This window comes from Podarcis pityusensis (assembly GCF_964106645.2).
Source record: "Podarcis pityusensis genome assembly, chromosome: 15".
Lineage (NCBI taxonomy): Eukaryota > Metazoa > Chordata > Lepidosauria > Squamata > Lacertidae > Podarcis > Podarcis pityusensis.
This window is the reverse complement of record NC_138040.1, coordinates 24,827,276-24,841,596: the sequence shown is the minus strand read 5'-3', so window position 1 is coordinate 24,841,596 and position 14,321 is coordinate 24,827,276. Positions and strand designations below refer to the sequence as shown.

At 49.5% G+C, this 14,321-nt stretch overlaps 1 protein-coding gene across 7 annotated transcripts in view; it reads right to left on the bottom strand.

Moving 5' to 3' along the window:
• USP2 (ubiquitin specific peptidase 2) overlaps positions 1-14,321 on the bottom strand; it is a 77,312-nt gene that overhangs the window by 15,445 nt on the left and 47,546 nt on the right. For 6 of the 7 annotated variants that reach the window (XM_080983526.1, XM_080983527.1, XM_080983528.1 and 3 more), the window contains one exon: positions 1,298-1,348. In XM_080983526.1, the coding sequence (XP_080839652.1) occupies positions 1,298-1,348 (51 nt within the window). Of the gene's footprint in view, positions 1-1,297; positions 1,349-11,697; positions 12,238-14,321 lie in introns of those variants that run through there. The other variant, XM_080983531.1, reaches the window with a different exon arrangement.

The window sequence follows — 14,321 nt, the reverse complement described above, 5'->3', positions numbered from 1 at the left end:
GACGAGGTGGTGGTAGAGGAGGAGGAGGAAAAACAAAGTTTTCCCTTTGCCCTGCTCCTTTTCCAGCATAAACCCACTCTTTAGTGATAAAAGGTAAAGGGACTCCTGGCCATTAGGTCCAGTCGTGACCGACTCTGAGGTTGCGGTGCTCATCTCGCTTTATTGGCCGAGGGAGCCGGCGTACAGGTTCTGGGTCATGTGGCCAGCATGACTAAGCCGCTTCTGGCGAACCAGAGCAGCACACAGAACCAGAGCAGCACACAGAAACGCCGTTTACCTTCCCACCGGAGCGGTATCTATTTATCTACTTGCACTTTGACGTGCTTTCGAACTGCTAGGTTGGCAGGAGCAGGGACCGAGCAACAGGAGCTCACCCCATCGTGGGGATTCGAACCGCCAACCTTCTGATCGGCAAGTCCTAGGCTCTGTGCTTTAACCCACTGCGCCACCCATGTCCTACTCTTTAGTGATAGATCAGAACAAATGGCAATCTGGGGAAGACCCAGATTGTCATCTGCTCCAACTGAGCATTAAATAGCAGTTTTCCCAGGTAGGGGTAAGAAAGTGTGGGCTAACTGAAGGGGTTGTCTGGATCTATCACTGCAAGTGCAATGCAAACAATCCATATATATCGAGTGACCTAACTGGGTATACATAAACTAAGAATTAAGGAACAGGGTGTGCCGCACTCAGCCCAGGAGCGTGTGATCGGCACCACTATCAAAACTCACAAATCCTTTCATGTGAAAACCCACTTCAGGTTCACCCCATCCCAAGTGTCTGTTGCCCCCCCCCCCCAGCAATTTGTGGTTTAAGCTTTCAGGATCTTGCTGTTCTTAGACACTAGGCGTCAGAAGCCCCTTTCTGGTCTACTCAAATCACGCAGAGGCCTGTCAGCAGATCTCAGGCTGCAATCATACCATACCCTTAGAGCAGAATCATACCACTTTAAACAGGTCCATGGCTTTTCCCAAATAATTATTGGGAGCCGCAGTTTGTTACGGGTGTTGTGAATTGTTAGGAGACCTCCCTTTCCCGTCCTCTCCTTGACAGAGCTACAATTACTAGTGTGGTTTAACAATCAGTTCCTGTTCCCAGAGAACTCAGGGAATTGTAGCTCCCCTGTGATGGGAATCTCAGGGCCCTTAATAAACTACATCTAATTCTTTGGGGGGAACGCCATGGGACTGTTTAAACTGGTACCATTCACAGTGTGAATGTGGACTCAGTTTTCCCGCCCCAGTGCAGATATACCCAAGTGGAGGGGGAACAGGGATGGAAAGAGGAGTGGACTCACAGTGTTGCCGAGGTTCCGGAGGCCGGTCAGCCCCTGCACAGTTTTGGAATTCTGTCAAGAGAGAAGAACACGCATTGGTTGTGAGAATGCGGTAACTCCGGGTCGGGTGGATATGCAAACACAGCCAAATCCAAGGGTGGTGGTGGGGAACAAACAAAGGCAAAAGAGAAAGGGGGTTCATCCTCCCAAAGATTTGGGATAATGGGCATAAAGATTTCAGGCCATTAAACCCACAGCTTGCAGGGAACCTCAAACCCCTGACACATCCCTTGTCAATACTTGCTGAGCAGGATCAAGGCTTAAGGGGAAGGTTCCCTACTGGGGGGATAGTGGAGGTGGTGGGGGTCAAGAAACAGAGCCTACAAAGCAAAGCCAGTGCCCTGCTTTCCCCTACCCTCAGCGCCAGAAATGAATGAGTGCCAACTCTAGCAGCAGCTGACAAAGCCTGTGGGAAATTTCTGCTATCACAGAATCAAAGGCTCTGTAGTAGATGTGGGTATTAATATCTTGGCTCTGCCAAGAGATCTCAAGCGTTCAGGCTCAGTCCTAGAATATGGAAGTCATGGCGAAGGGAGTGGGGAAGAGACAGAGAAGGCGCTTCTGTGCATGTGCAAAGAGCTTTCCCTTTCCAAAAGTAAGTTAAGGCAATCAGACTCTGTCTCATCTAGAACTGAGGGCCCTTGGACTTCCAGCATGGCCCTGAGTTTCCCCATACCTATTAAATGATTCTAAAAGGCTGAATGAATGAATGCAAACTTACTGTATTTATTTATTACCAGTACTTTTTTTCTAAAAAAAAAAAGTTTAGGGGTACTCTCATTTTGACTAGATAAAATCACCATTTTATAGTTCAAATCGGGAAAAATAAATACAGTAAATGGACAAAAGTACAAAGATTCACAAAATGTTTAGGGGTATGTGTACCCCTATGTACCCCCAGAAAAAAGCACTGCTTATTACTGCGTATATACCCCAACTTTTCTCCAAGGATCTTAAAGTGGCATAATATGTTTCTCTCCCACACCCACATTTTATCCTCACAGCAACCCTGTGAGGTAGGTCAGGCTGAGAGACAGTGACTGGCCCAAAGTCACCCAGTGAGCTTCATGGCTGAATGTGGGATTGGAGTCCTCGTCTCCCAGGGCCTAGTCTGACACTCTAACCATTATACTACACTGGCTCTCCTACTTGGGAGAAAGGTGCTGCAGACAAATTAAATATTAAATAAGCAGGCAAACAAACAAACAAATAAATTCAGGACTCTCTGATGCTGCATGTATGATCATAATGTCGTTTGTAAGAAGTACGGATGAGAGAATCTGTCAGTCGCAGTTTCTCACTTCTCTTGTCTTAAATTCAGTTCTCCACAGTAGTTTGCAAAAAATCCTCATAAAAACCCATGAGGCGTTTTAGTGCAGATTTGTTAATTACATTTTTTTCCTGAGCATTTGCATCCCGCTATTCAGCCAAAAAAAGGCTCCCAGAATGGCTTATGTACAATCTTAAAAAACAACAATAGCACACAAGGGGAAAAGGCCAAGGAGAGAAAAAGGGAACGAACGAACAAATGAATAAAACTCTGTCACCAATTTACTCGAACACACACACACACACACACACACACACACACACATATATTTCGGCATGAAACTTTGTCTACTACATGTACTGTATACATATTTTTTCAAAGCAATTTCCCCTAATATAAAGCATTTTTTATGAATATATGCATCCTCGTGCGCATTTTACCTTAACAGGTGGGTTTTTGTACACATTTGTTGGCTGGAGAACCGATTTGCAAGAACCGCTTTAAGCAAACAATAAGACAGGGAAGGCAAAGGGAGGCCTTTGGCAGAAGAAAAACAAGAGAGGAACATACAGCAGAGAAAGCCACCCAAAGTGTTGCATCAACTCCTTTCCCTCCCATGGAGGTGTCTGCAAAGCACTCAGTTGACCTTGTGTTCAGGAGGGCAAAATCCTGGGAAGCCAAAGTCCCATTTCCTGTACATGTGGTGCCCCACACATGGCAATGTAGCAGCCTGGGGAGTAACCAAGCTTGGCAAGTCCCCAGCAGCAGCAGCAGCAGCAGCAGCACCTTGGCAGTCTGTTGGGACTGGAACACAGAATCCTGCCCAGAGGGCCTGGAAGGGATCCAGCTGGCACCCAGCAGAGGGACAGAGGTCATGTGGGCATTGCTCAGGGGGTGGGGAAAGAGAATGGAAAAGCAGGGAGGACAAACTTCATCTCTGCATTTTGCACCTCTGACATACGTAATGCAAGGAGTATCTGCTCTTCAATCTCCAGGTGGGCAGGGAATACATGCCACCCCCCAGCTGAAACTCTAGGAGAGCCACTGTCCATCAGTGCAGGCAATATTGAGCTAAACAGAACAGTGGTCAGACTCAGTATAAGGCTCCCAACTTGGGAAAAGCAGAACTTCATTGTTCTGGATAAAGGCTGCCTACTGAAACTGCAGACAGCCACTAAGAGCTCTCTGCTTGCTGTGTGGCTTCAGAGACCTGCCTGTAAGGAAGAGAGACACAGGGAGAAAAGGTGGCTTGGAAGCATTGCGCTTGATGACAGCCTTCATTCCGCGCTCCTGGTAGAGCATGTGCTGTGGGTGCAGAAGGTCCCGGGTTCAATCTCAAGGATCAGGACATAGCATCTGAAGCATTTATAGCCTGCTCTCTAGCCAAGAAGGCTCTCAGAGTGGGCACAACACATGAGGAAAGAGGGATGGGGAGGGAGGAGGGGAAGATCAAGGTCGGGCACCAGTTCTTAAAGTTACAGGTCTAATAATGCAGCTATATAGTTCTACTCGGATGCGGGTGGCGCTGTGGGTGAAACCACAGAGCCTAGGACTTGCTGATCAGAAGGTCGGCGGTTCAAATCCCCGCGATGGGGTGAGCTCCCGTTGCTCGGTCCCTGCTCCTGCCAACCTAGCAGTTCGAAAGCAAGTCAAAGTGCAAGTAGATAAATAGGTACCACTCCAGCGGGAAGGTAAACGGCGTTTCTGTGCTCTGCTCTGGTTTGCCAGAAGCGGCTAAGTCATGCTGGCCACATGACCCGGAAGCTGTTCGCCGGCTTCCTCGGCCAATAAAGCAAGATGAGCACCGCAACCCCCGAGTAGGTCATGACTGGACCTAATGGTCAGGGGTCCCTTTACCTTTACTATAGTTCTATTGGCGTACAGTGGAACCTCGAGTTGTGGACGTAATCCGTGATGGAGGCATGTCTACAACCCGCAGCATTCGCATCCTGAAGCACCGCGTCTGCGCAGGCACCGGCACGATTTTGTGCTTCTGTGCATGTGTGAGTGGCGAAACCCAGAAGTAACCCATTCTTCTGGGTTTCCCGTGGCCTGCAACCTGAAAACACGTAACCTGAAATGTCCGTAACATGAGGTATGACTGTAGATTATGCCTGTCTTGGAAAGCAACTCTGCTCCAGAAAACCCCCCTCCCCATACCAGATCAGGCACAGAGGAGAGTGGGGTGAGGCCAGAAGGACCCAGAATTGTATATCTAGGTCTATTCTCACATAGCTGACTAGAATCCTCACCAGAGGGAGCTGTTTGAAACTGCCCAGCAATGTCTGTGTCAGTTTTGGTTGTCTTGGATTGGACAAAGTCTTGGAGGCTGTCGCCTATTAATTGCTATTGACCATGATGGCAGAATAGAGTCTCCATGGGTAACAGAAATTAAGGCAAAGGAAGCAGGGCGATGAGGGCTTCTTCCTTCTGGTTCTACCGCAAACCTCCCTGATCAGATCGGTGCCCCTGCGGGGCATCTCTGCTGCAGACAGAGAGCGTTGGACTTGAAAGAGCTTAAAGAGCTGGTGCCTGATCTTGCCTTTTCCCCTCTGCCCTCCGCTTCCTACTTTCCTTTTGTCCCTTGTCTTTTACAACGTAAGCGTGAGAGGGGGCAGAGACTGCCTTGCTTCAACTGATTGTATTGCAAGCTGTTCTGGGAGCCGTTTTTGGGCAAAGAGTTGGTGTGTGTGTGTGTGTGTGTGTGTGTTATAATGCACTACAGTGGTACCTCTGGTTGCGAACGGGATCCGTTCCGGAGCCCCGTTTGTACCCTGAGAGGAACGCAACCTGCGTCTGCGCATGCGCGGGTCGCGACTCACTGCTTCTTCGCATGTGCGTGACGTCATTTTGCGCATCTGCGCATGCGGCGAAACCCAGAAGTAACCCCTTCCGGTACTTCTGGGTCGCCACCTGAAAAGACATGACCTGAACCGAACGTAACAAGAGATATGACTGTATATAAATTCATAAAATGGTTTAGGGCTGCAGGCTGAATGGAGGGATGCCCCAGTTCCCCACCCCACCCCCCAGGCTGGACTGGGTTTGGGGTTCAGTGGGTTAAAGCGTCAATCCTTCTTCTTACCTCCTTACATTTCTGGCACCCCAGAAACTGAAGAGGAGGAGGAGGAGTGGGGAGGAGGAGGTCCCTGCTGCTTTGCCAGCTCCAAAATAGCAGCGCTTGGCATGTGTTTGTAGGAGGGAAAGCAGCCTCCTCTCCTGTTCCTGACAACAGCCCAAAATAGACCGGCTCAAACAGCACACGTTTCTGCTCTGGCAGCACAGCCTCATGTCACATCGGGGGGTGGGATGGGGACAGGGATGGGGACAAGTGGACCCCTATTCTCCGTCTCTGAGGGTAGACAGAATGGCAGAGGAGGGGAGAGAGAAGGAAGGGGTTTGGGGTTCCTTAATGAAATAACAAGCCCTGATTAAGGATGGTGGGAAAATTCAATTCGGTTTGCATTGAAAGGCGATTCAGCCCAATTCGTGCATGAGAACCGAAACACACATCCATCCTTTTGAAATCTGCACTTCTCTCAATTTCGCAGTGCAGTCCTCTGGGCAAGTAATGTGTACAAAAGTGCATGAGCTAAGGTAAACAGTGCATTAAAAAAAATGCATATACTGGTGAAAATAACAGGAAAAAACTCATTATCTCAGGGAAAATACAAATACAGTGGTATATTGGTTCTCAAACGTAATCCATTCTGGAAGTCTGTTTGACTTCCAAAACGTTTGAAAACCAAGGCACAGCTTCCAATTCGCGCAGGAGTCCTGGAAACAATAGCTGACAGCCGCATCGGATGTTGGGCTTCCGAAAAATGTCCAAAAACTGGAACACTTGCTTCTGGGTTTTCGGCGTTTGGAAGCCGAAATGTTCGAGTACTAAGGCGTTCGAGAACCAAGGTTCCATTATATTAGGAAAAGTATACATTGCTAAAATGTGTTATTACGCAAAATATATTTACATAGAATGGGATGGGAGCGGATGTGTTGTGGAGCAGTGGTTAAGGTGTTGGGTTCAAATCCCCACTTAGCTGTAAAGCTCATTGGGTGGCCTTGGGCAGTGACAGCCTCTTAGCCTAACCTACCTCACAGGGTTGTTGTGAGAACAAAATGGGGAGGGGGAGAATCACGTACACCACCTTGAGCTCCTTGGAGAAAACGTGGGATATAGATGTAATAATAATAATAATAATAATAGTAATAATAGTAATACATAAAATTGTTAAAAAAAAAGTAGGAGTAATGTGCACTATATTGCTGCTGAATTTTCACGAGGACTTAAAAAATCAAAAACTGATGAAAAAGCATGGAAAACTGAGCTTAAAATTGGGATTATTTTTTTTTAAAAAGAGAAATTGAAATAGACAGATGCCTGCATCCCTACCCTGATTACCTAATTTCACAAATATTAGATGAATCCCACCCACCTACGCTCTTATTATTATTATCAACAACATTTTTATTATTAACCACGCTATTAAAAATCGCTGACACAGTCAGTTTGGGTGGTGTAGTTGGAGCGTTTGACTCAGCTGGGAGGAGAAACCTAGGTTCAAACTCCTCCCCTTGAAACATTCTGGGTGATCAAAGGCCAGTATGTATTTCTCTTAGTCTAACTCAGCAGTTCTCAACCTGTGGGTCCCCAGATGTTGTTGGACTACAACTCCCATCATCCCTGAGCTCTGGCCTTGCTAGGTAGGGGTGATGGGAGTTGTAGTTCAACAACATCTGGGAACCCACGGTTGTTGTAAGGAAAAAACACACTCACACATACCCAATAACCCAGCCTTTCCACTTTGAGGACAAGGTGGAATAAAGAGAAATTAAGATAGTAATTACAGTCACTACATTTGCTTTGAGGCAGAGGATTTGGGGTTTCTGTGGTGGAAAAGTAGCCACCCCACTATCCTTCTTCAGCTGTGATGCTTACCTGTGAGACAGGCGAAGACTAGAAGTGATGCTAGGAACAGAACAGCCTCAAATTTAACCCCTCCATCTAGTCTAGCACCCTGGTGGAGGAGAACATCTCCCTCCTCTCTACTTGTCAGATCAATGTGAGAGCGATGTTGTCCTCCAGAATGTTGCTGGACTCCAGTTCCCATCAGCCACAGGCAGCATGGCCTGTGGTCAGGAATGATGGGATCTGTAGTCCAAAATACCTCTTGAGATAAAACATCTGAAGAACTGAGAGCAGGCAGTAACCGTCCCTCCTGATCTGGTCTGCCTGGATCACCTGAGGTTGTGGCATGTGTTGAACAGCCACACGCAAAAGTGTAGTGTCCCTTCGTGATCCAGCCACACCCTTTATAAGATTGTGCAGCTTTCCAAGTTTATACAGTAATCTTATAATTATGCAACAATAATAATTAGGGATGCATTACATCGCTCAGTGAAGATCTCCATGTGTTCCACTTGAGCTAGATCTATTTTCTGTGCACGTACATTGGCAAATGATTTGGAATGCTCCAGTATCTTATTCTGGAGTGGCTTAATGTGCACATTTCCCTGACATTTCATTGTACACAACAGAACTTGTGCACCATTCTCTTGAAGCTGAAGCACCTTGAGTTTTCAGTGCTCCTAAACGTTTAGCTTTGGAGCAGATAATGGCTAAAAAAACCTTCCCTTTCTTGCTGACTGGGTGGTTTTAGGTTGCTGGAGACAGGGACCTTGCTGCAGAAAGCGTAATGGGTCTTTGACACCAGCCCACCCACCCCGCTACCTTGGATCACTATATCACTGGTGAGACCCACTGCAAGCATGTAGCCAGAGGGTTGGCAGAAGCTGAATAATGGTTAGCCACCTCTGCCTTGGCTGAATAACTAAACCTGGAGGCATATGCTAGCTGACAGGTGGCCAGAGAAAGAATACTAGTTTTGAGAACTGAGAGGTTCCTGCTCACCCATCCTTGCATCAAAACCTTGCATTTTTTTGTGCTGATACAATGGGATGCATCCTGGCACCATAAGCACAGTTTTTCAATGACCACGTATAGATCTTGAATGGCAACCAAGCCACTAAGCGCCACTCAATTATGACACTTAAAGCAAGCACCGAGTTAAGGATCCTGATAGCATCACCTTAGGATTTGCACCCTAAAGGCATTTCCTTGGAAGTGTGTTTGGTGGCAACCTTAACAAATTTACCTGGATCTGGCCATCACAGAAGGTCCAGAAGAACCGTGTTCTCTTCTGAGCAGCGACAAGACACGAGAGGTGCCTACGATGTGTGTCAAAGGGCAAGGAGGTTTGGAGAGGCTGTGACGGAGGTGACCTGATGCTCTGAGGTCTCTGGGGGTGGCCCAGCCCTGCTTAATCTACGTACATCCTTCCCGAAACATTTCCCAGCCCAAGGGAGTAGACAGAAAAATCTCGGAGGAGAGAACAAGGAACCGAGAGTGTGCTGGGGAATGGCGCATCGCCAAAGCATGCGGGACCAGCCAGCCGGCATTCCTCCGCTATGGAGAGGAAGAGGCAGGCCCCAGATGAACAGCCAGCCCACGCGAATCCAGAGGAAGGAGGAGAGAGAGGGAAAGAGAGAAAGAGAGAGAGATGGGGAAAGCCACTGCTTGCCCTTGAGCACCAGAACCTTGTTCCAGGAAATTCCTCACAAGCAGCGCTCCCAGTCTGACACAGGCACAGAAGGAACAGGTGTGCATTATCTGGGACCTATCCGGATGCCTCCCATTCTTACCCAGAAACCAAGGTCTCCATAGGAGCACAGGCAGAATATGCTTTTACAGAGTTAGGCCACTGGGTCCATCTAGGTCAGCGGTGTCTACATGGCAGTTCTCCTGGGAAAGGCGCTCTGTACATGTTCATCAAGCGGAACTCTCTTGTTTCAAAGGTCCCAGGATGTGCCGGGGCATTGAAAACGGTTTGGAAGCGAACAAAGCTTGGACAAATTAAACCCTGCAGCCACCCTTCCTGCAGCGCCACTGGGCTAGGAAAGGACTCGTGATGCCCCAACTCCCTGCCCAAGTATGTAGGCAGTTCCTTGTATTGGGAATGGTTTTGACGCAGTCTGCGGATGCCATAATCAAGATTTATCCAACTGTAGGATGCAGGGCAAGGGACGCGGGTGGCGCTGTGGGTTAAACCACAGAGCCTAGGACTTGTCGATCAGAAGGTTGGCGGTTAGAATCCCTACGACGGGGTGAGCTCCCATTGCTCGGTCCCTGCTCCTGCCAACCTAGCAGTTCAAAAGCACGTCAAAGTGCAAGTAGATAAATAGGTACCACTCTGGCGGGAAGGTAAACGGCGTTTCCGTGTGCTGCTCTGGTTTGCCAGAAGCGGCTTAGGCATGCTGGCCACATGACCCGGAAGCTGTACGCCGGCTCCCTCGGCCAATAAAGCGGGATGAGCGCCACAACCCCAGAGTCGGTCATGACTGGACCTAATGGTCAGGGGTCCCTTTACCCCTTTACCTTTAGGATGCAGGGCATAATGTAAAACCAGCTTGAGTTTCATTGCCAGGGGCTGGACAAGATGACCGCTTGTGTCCCCCTTCTGATTCTACTGTTCTATGATTCTATGACTATGGGGCAGCTCTGCAACTCGTGGTTTAAAAACCAAACACTGAATAATAATAATAATAATAATAATAATAATAATAATAATAGACATTCCCTAGCAAAACGAAACCCACTGTGGCAGCAGCGAGGAGAGAAAATCTCTCTCTCCAAACATGCCGCCAGGAGCAGCCACCTGGTTACAAATGGCTCAGCCTCCCTCTCCCTCCCCTGTCCTGACAACTGAACTCTCCTTTCCCTTCCCCGGCCAGCTTGGATCACAGCTCCCTAGCTGGCCTCAGCTGCTGGAGCTCAGCAAGCAGAGCCAAGGAGGTTTCAAGCTGCCTGTGGGGAGAGAGGCACGGACAACTCTTACATAACATGCCCAGCTCCATTCATCGACCGAACAAAGGGGCTGACCTGCCCTGAGCCACAGGTGCCGCGGCGGAAGGGAGTCTGTTACGTAATGGCATGGAACAAAGGCGCTCCCCGAAGGGCACTGGCCCAACGAGGTCAAAACGGTCCCGGCTTCGCGGAGGGAGGAAAGGACACCCCGAACAGCCACGTGGAGAGGGGGGGAAGACCCAGGTGTCCTGGCGCCTGTCCGTCCCTCCCCCCCAAACACCCCCTGAGATCCTTCCTGCATGCTCTGCTTTTATGCACTCTGAATAACTACCAACACTCTCCCAGCTTTCAGAATGCAGATTCGCTCCTTCTCTCTCGCACACACTTTCACCCATAAATAAGCACTGAAAGGGTTTGAGCATGGGAGGAAAGGTCAAAAGGTGAAAGGTTAACTGCTTGGTTATCTTGAGAGCATGCCCTTTAATTTACTGGGGCTCTCTGCCCGGGGGTGAGATGGGGGGCAAAAAACCAGAACGCAGCGATTTCCAGTCTCCTCCCCAACTGTGCCCCTTCTTAGAAATGGAGACCCGGTGAGCAACACCCAAAAGTTTGGCCTCGCAGCAGAAAACTCTTGGGACCTAAGTACCAGGAGTTAACAGCTTATTGCTTAATATCGCAGGCTGCTCTTGCAAACTCCATCTTCTGTAGGAAAGCGGGGAGGGTCTCCTTGTCGCCTCTAGTTCTTGCAGAACTCTTGCTTTTTGACAGCGGGCGTCTGCACCCACACAACCGTCTTCTGCTCTAGCAGATAGTTAACTACCTCCCTACTTTTAGCTTCTCCCACCCACCCATCTTTAAAGGTGCAATAAGAACAGGAACGAGGCGATTTCTGGCTTTGCTATGGGGTGGGCAGCACCCACACTTTAACCCCCTCCCAGGCTGAAAGCAGGGTTCAGCCTCCACATCAAGTCCACACAGTGATATCAGGATCAGAGCAGAGACAAGGACCCAGGGCTCCTGCTAGGCAGCAACAGAGCGGACTGCTAAGATTGCTAAACTCATGCCCACCTAACACATGCGGTGCAAGGCCCACCTACCCACCCTGCAATTTGTGGCCGGACCACCTGGCAAGGCAGGGGAAGCCCCTAGCCAAACCGAGCTTAGAAAATGCCATGAGGATGATGTGTGTGTGTGTGTGTGTGTGTGTGTGGTGAAGCCGAGCTGTACCTTGGTTTTATTGAGCACCAGACCCACAAAGGCAGAGACCAGCAGCGATCCTGGCATGGGTGTCTTGGTCCGCAGCTCCTTTGGCATGCCAGAGAAAGGCGAGACGGGGGGCTCTTCGGGGAGGGTGACCGTGTAGGAATTCCGCATGCTGCGAGGAGGCACTCCTCGCCTCTCTCCCCCCACAGGCTTCCTTCGGTAGGAGATCCAGGTGTGGAGAAAGGTGAGACTCAGACGGGTCTGCTCCTCTCAACCCCTTGCTCCTCCTGCTCAGACAGCAAGGCAGCGTTCCTCCAAAGCAGAGATGGACCCGGTGGAATCAAAGAGGGAGCGGAGCTGCTGAGTTTGGCGTGCCTTCTGCCCCAAGCGGAACCACAAGTGCTTCTTCTCCAGCAGGGAGGAAAAGTTTGGCAGGTTCTTCTGGCTGGACATGGAAGTGTGGCAGAGCGCGGGCGACCCTCCACACTGTGGCTCCGGCTCGCGTCTTTAAAATCCAGGGTCCGCCTCAAAGCTGTCACTCCAGGCAAAGCCGCTGCTGCTGCTTTCGCCTGCCTTCCCCGCTGCTGACGGCACCTGAATCACTCTGACATCAAGCAGGGGAGGTGGAACAGACGCCCAGGCAAGGCTGCACAGAAGAGGGCTCCCTCCAGGGAGGTACCGACGGCCAAGGCTGCAGGCAACTTTCTGCGCCGGGTGGGGAAGCCAAGGGGAAGTGTGACGGGTGGCTCTGCCTGGTCCTGCTGGGCGCTCGAGCGTCGTAGCAACCCGGCTCCGCAGGCCCAGCGATTTAAAGCACACACATACTCAGAGCAGGCACCGGGGGCGTGTAGAAGCCGATGAACTTTTCTTCCGGGTGGAACTATGACTCTCATCTCAGCCAGACAGAAATACTGTACTCAGTGCTATCCGTGATCTCTCTGTCTGTCTTTTTATTGGAGTCAGGGCCATAGCTGTCAAGGTTTTCCATTTTTTAAGGGAAAATCCCTTATTCCAAATAGAATTCCTCGCAAGAAAAGGGAAAAGTTGACAGCTGGCAGGGGAAGGATGTCGGAAGAGCCCCACATTTAAACCCACTTTTTTCACACGTCCCACAGCGAGGCGAAGTGACTTCTCTGAGTCCACAAGGTGAGGCAATGGTGAAGCTCAGAAGGACAGTTGGTTGCCCTGCACAGAGTTGCTGCCAAAGTAAGCCAACTGAAACCACACAGTGCCTCTTCCCCAAAGTAATGCCCGCAGGTGGCGTAGCTTCTCTCAGTGGCCCCCTCTTTCCCAGCCAGCACATGAAACTACCCACATCCCAGTAGCGGGGCAGAGAAAGAAGTGAGCTCTCTTGGTGCAATCTGGTTGTGCATTCTGTTGGTAGCCGAACTCCAATCTTGCCAAGGTGTCTAGTCTTTGAAGGGCAGAACAGTGGCATTGAGAAGGAGGACTCAAGAGACCACCCAGTCCAAACCATCTTGCACCCAAAGGCGTTCATTCACCAAGTCCGCCACAGATTAACTGTCCACACCACAGTGTGAATACTGCAGACAAGAGCGCAGAGGCGGCTGCTTTGAGACTCTTCGGTGGCTAGTTCGTCCAAACCTGTGTTCCCCACCCACTACCCCCAAACCATTTTACTGGTGTGGGTGGGAAAAGGGGGAGCAGAAAACTAAGGGGAAGAAAGTAAAAGGTTGTATGTGGGGAAATTGGAAGGAAAGAGCCCTTCAAGCTAGAGGGAGCTACCAGCGCCTTTGTGACACTGGCAGCCGGCATGCCAATCCCCATCCTCATTTTTCTGTCTTTTATCATCGAAATTTTTCAAAAAAATGTCAACATCGAAAATAAAAGGAAAGGAGTGATAGCCACTGAAGTACAAAAGGACAAGAAGGAACGCAGGGTATCCCAAGGCAAGCTATGTATGGCCATTGGGTGGCATTTTACCTACTTTGTGTAACACTGGCTGACCTCCAGATAATTTGCTGGTGTCAGCACTCTGCAAGGGGCTTGAGGTCTGATGCCAAATCCAGCACTGGCTTGGATTTCAATGACAAGTATTTCCTCTGCTTGAAGCACCCTTAACGGAGTATCCACTGCCTGACAAGCATCCTTCTTTACACACAGAGAGAAACTGAGGCACAGAAATAAAAGGGGAAGCTCTGTGCAGTCGCAGCAACTAAGTTGCCCAGGATCCCAGACTCTCCTGCAAAACCACATATTCCTCACAGCCATCGCAACAGACCCATTGTCTGGTGAACTCTTAAAATTTCCAGACGGGACTGACCAAGCGCCCGAGAGAAATCTATAAATCCCCTGGCCAATGGTCAGATTGTCCTGCGGTAACTTTCCATTGTTTACGTCAGATGCTTTCAAGAGTTAGGATGAAGTTTTGGAAAGTTGCACTTGAGGTTGTTAATTGCCATGTATCTATGCAGCCATAAAACCAACGCATACGGCCATAAGAAGAGTCTGCTGGATGAGGCCAGTGGCCTGCCCAGTCTAGCATCCTGTTCTCACAGTGGCCAACCAGATGCTTGTGCGAAACCCGCAAGCAGGATCTGAGCACAAAAGGACTCTCCTCTCCTGAGGTTTCCAGCAACTGGTATTCAGAAGTGCTGCTGCCTCCAACCGTGAAGAAAAGAAAAGAA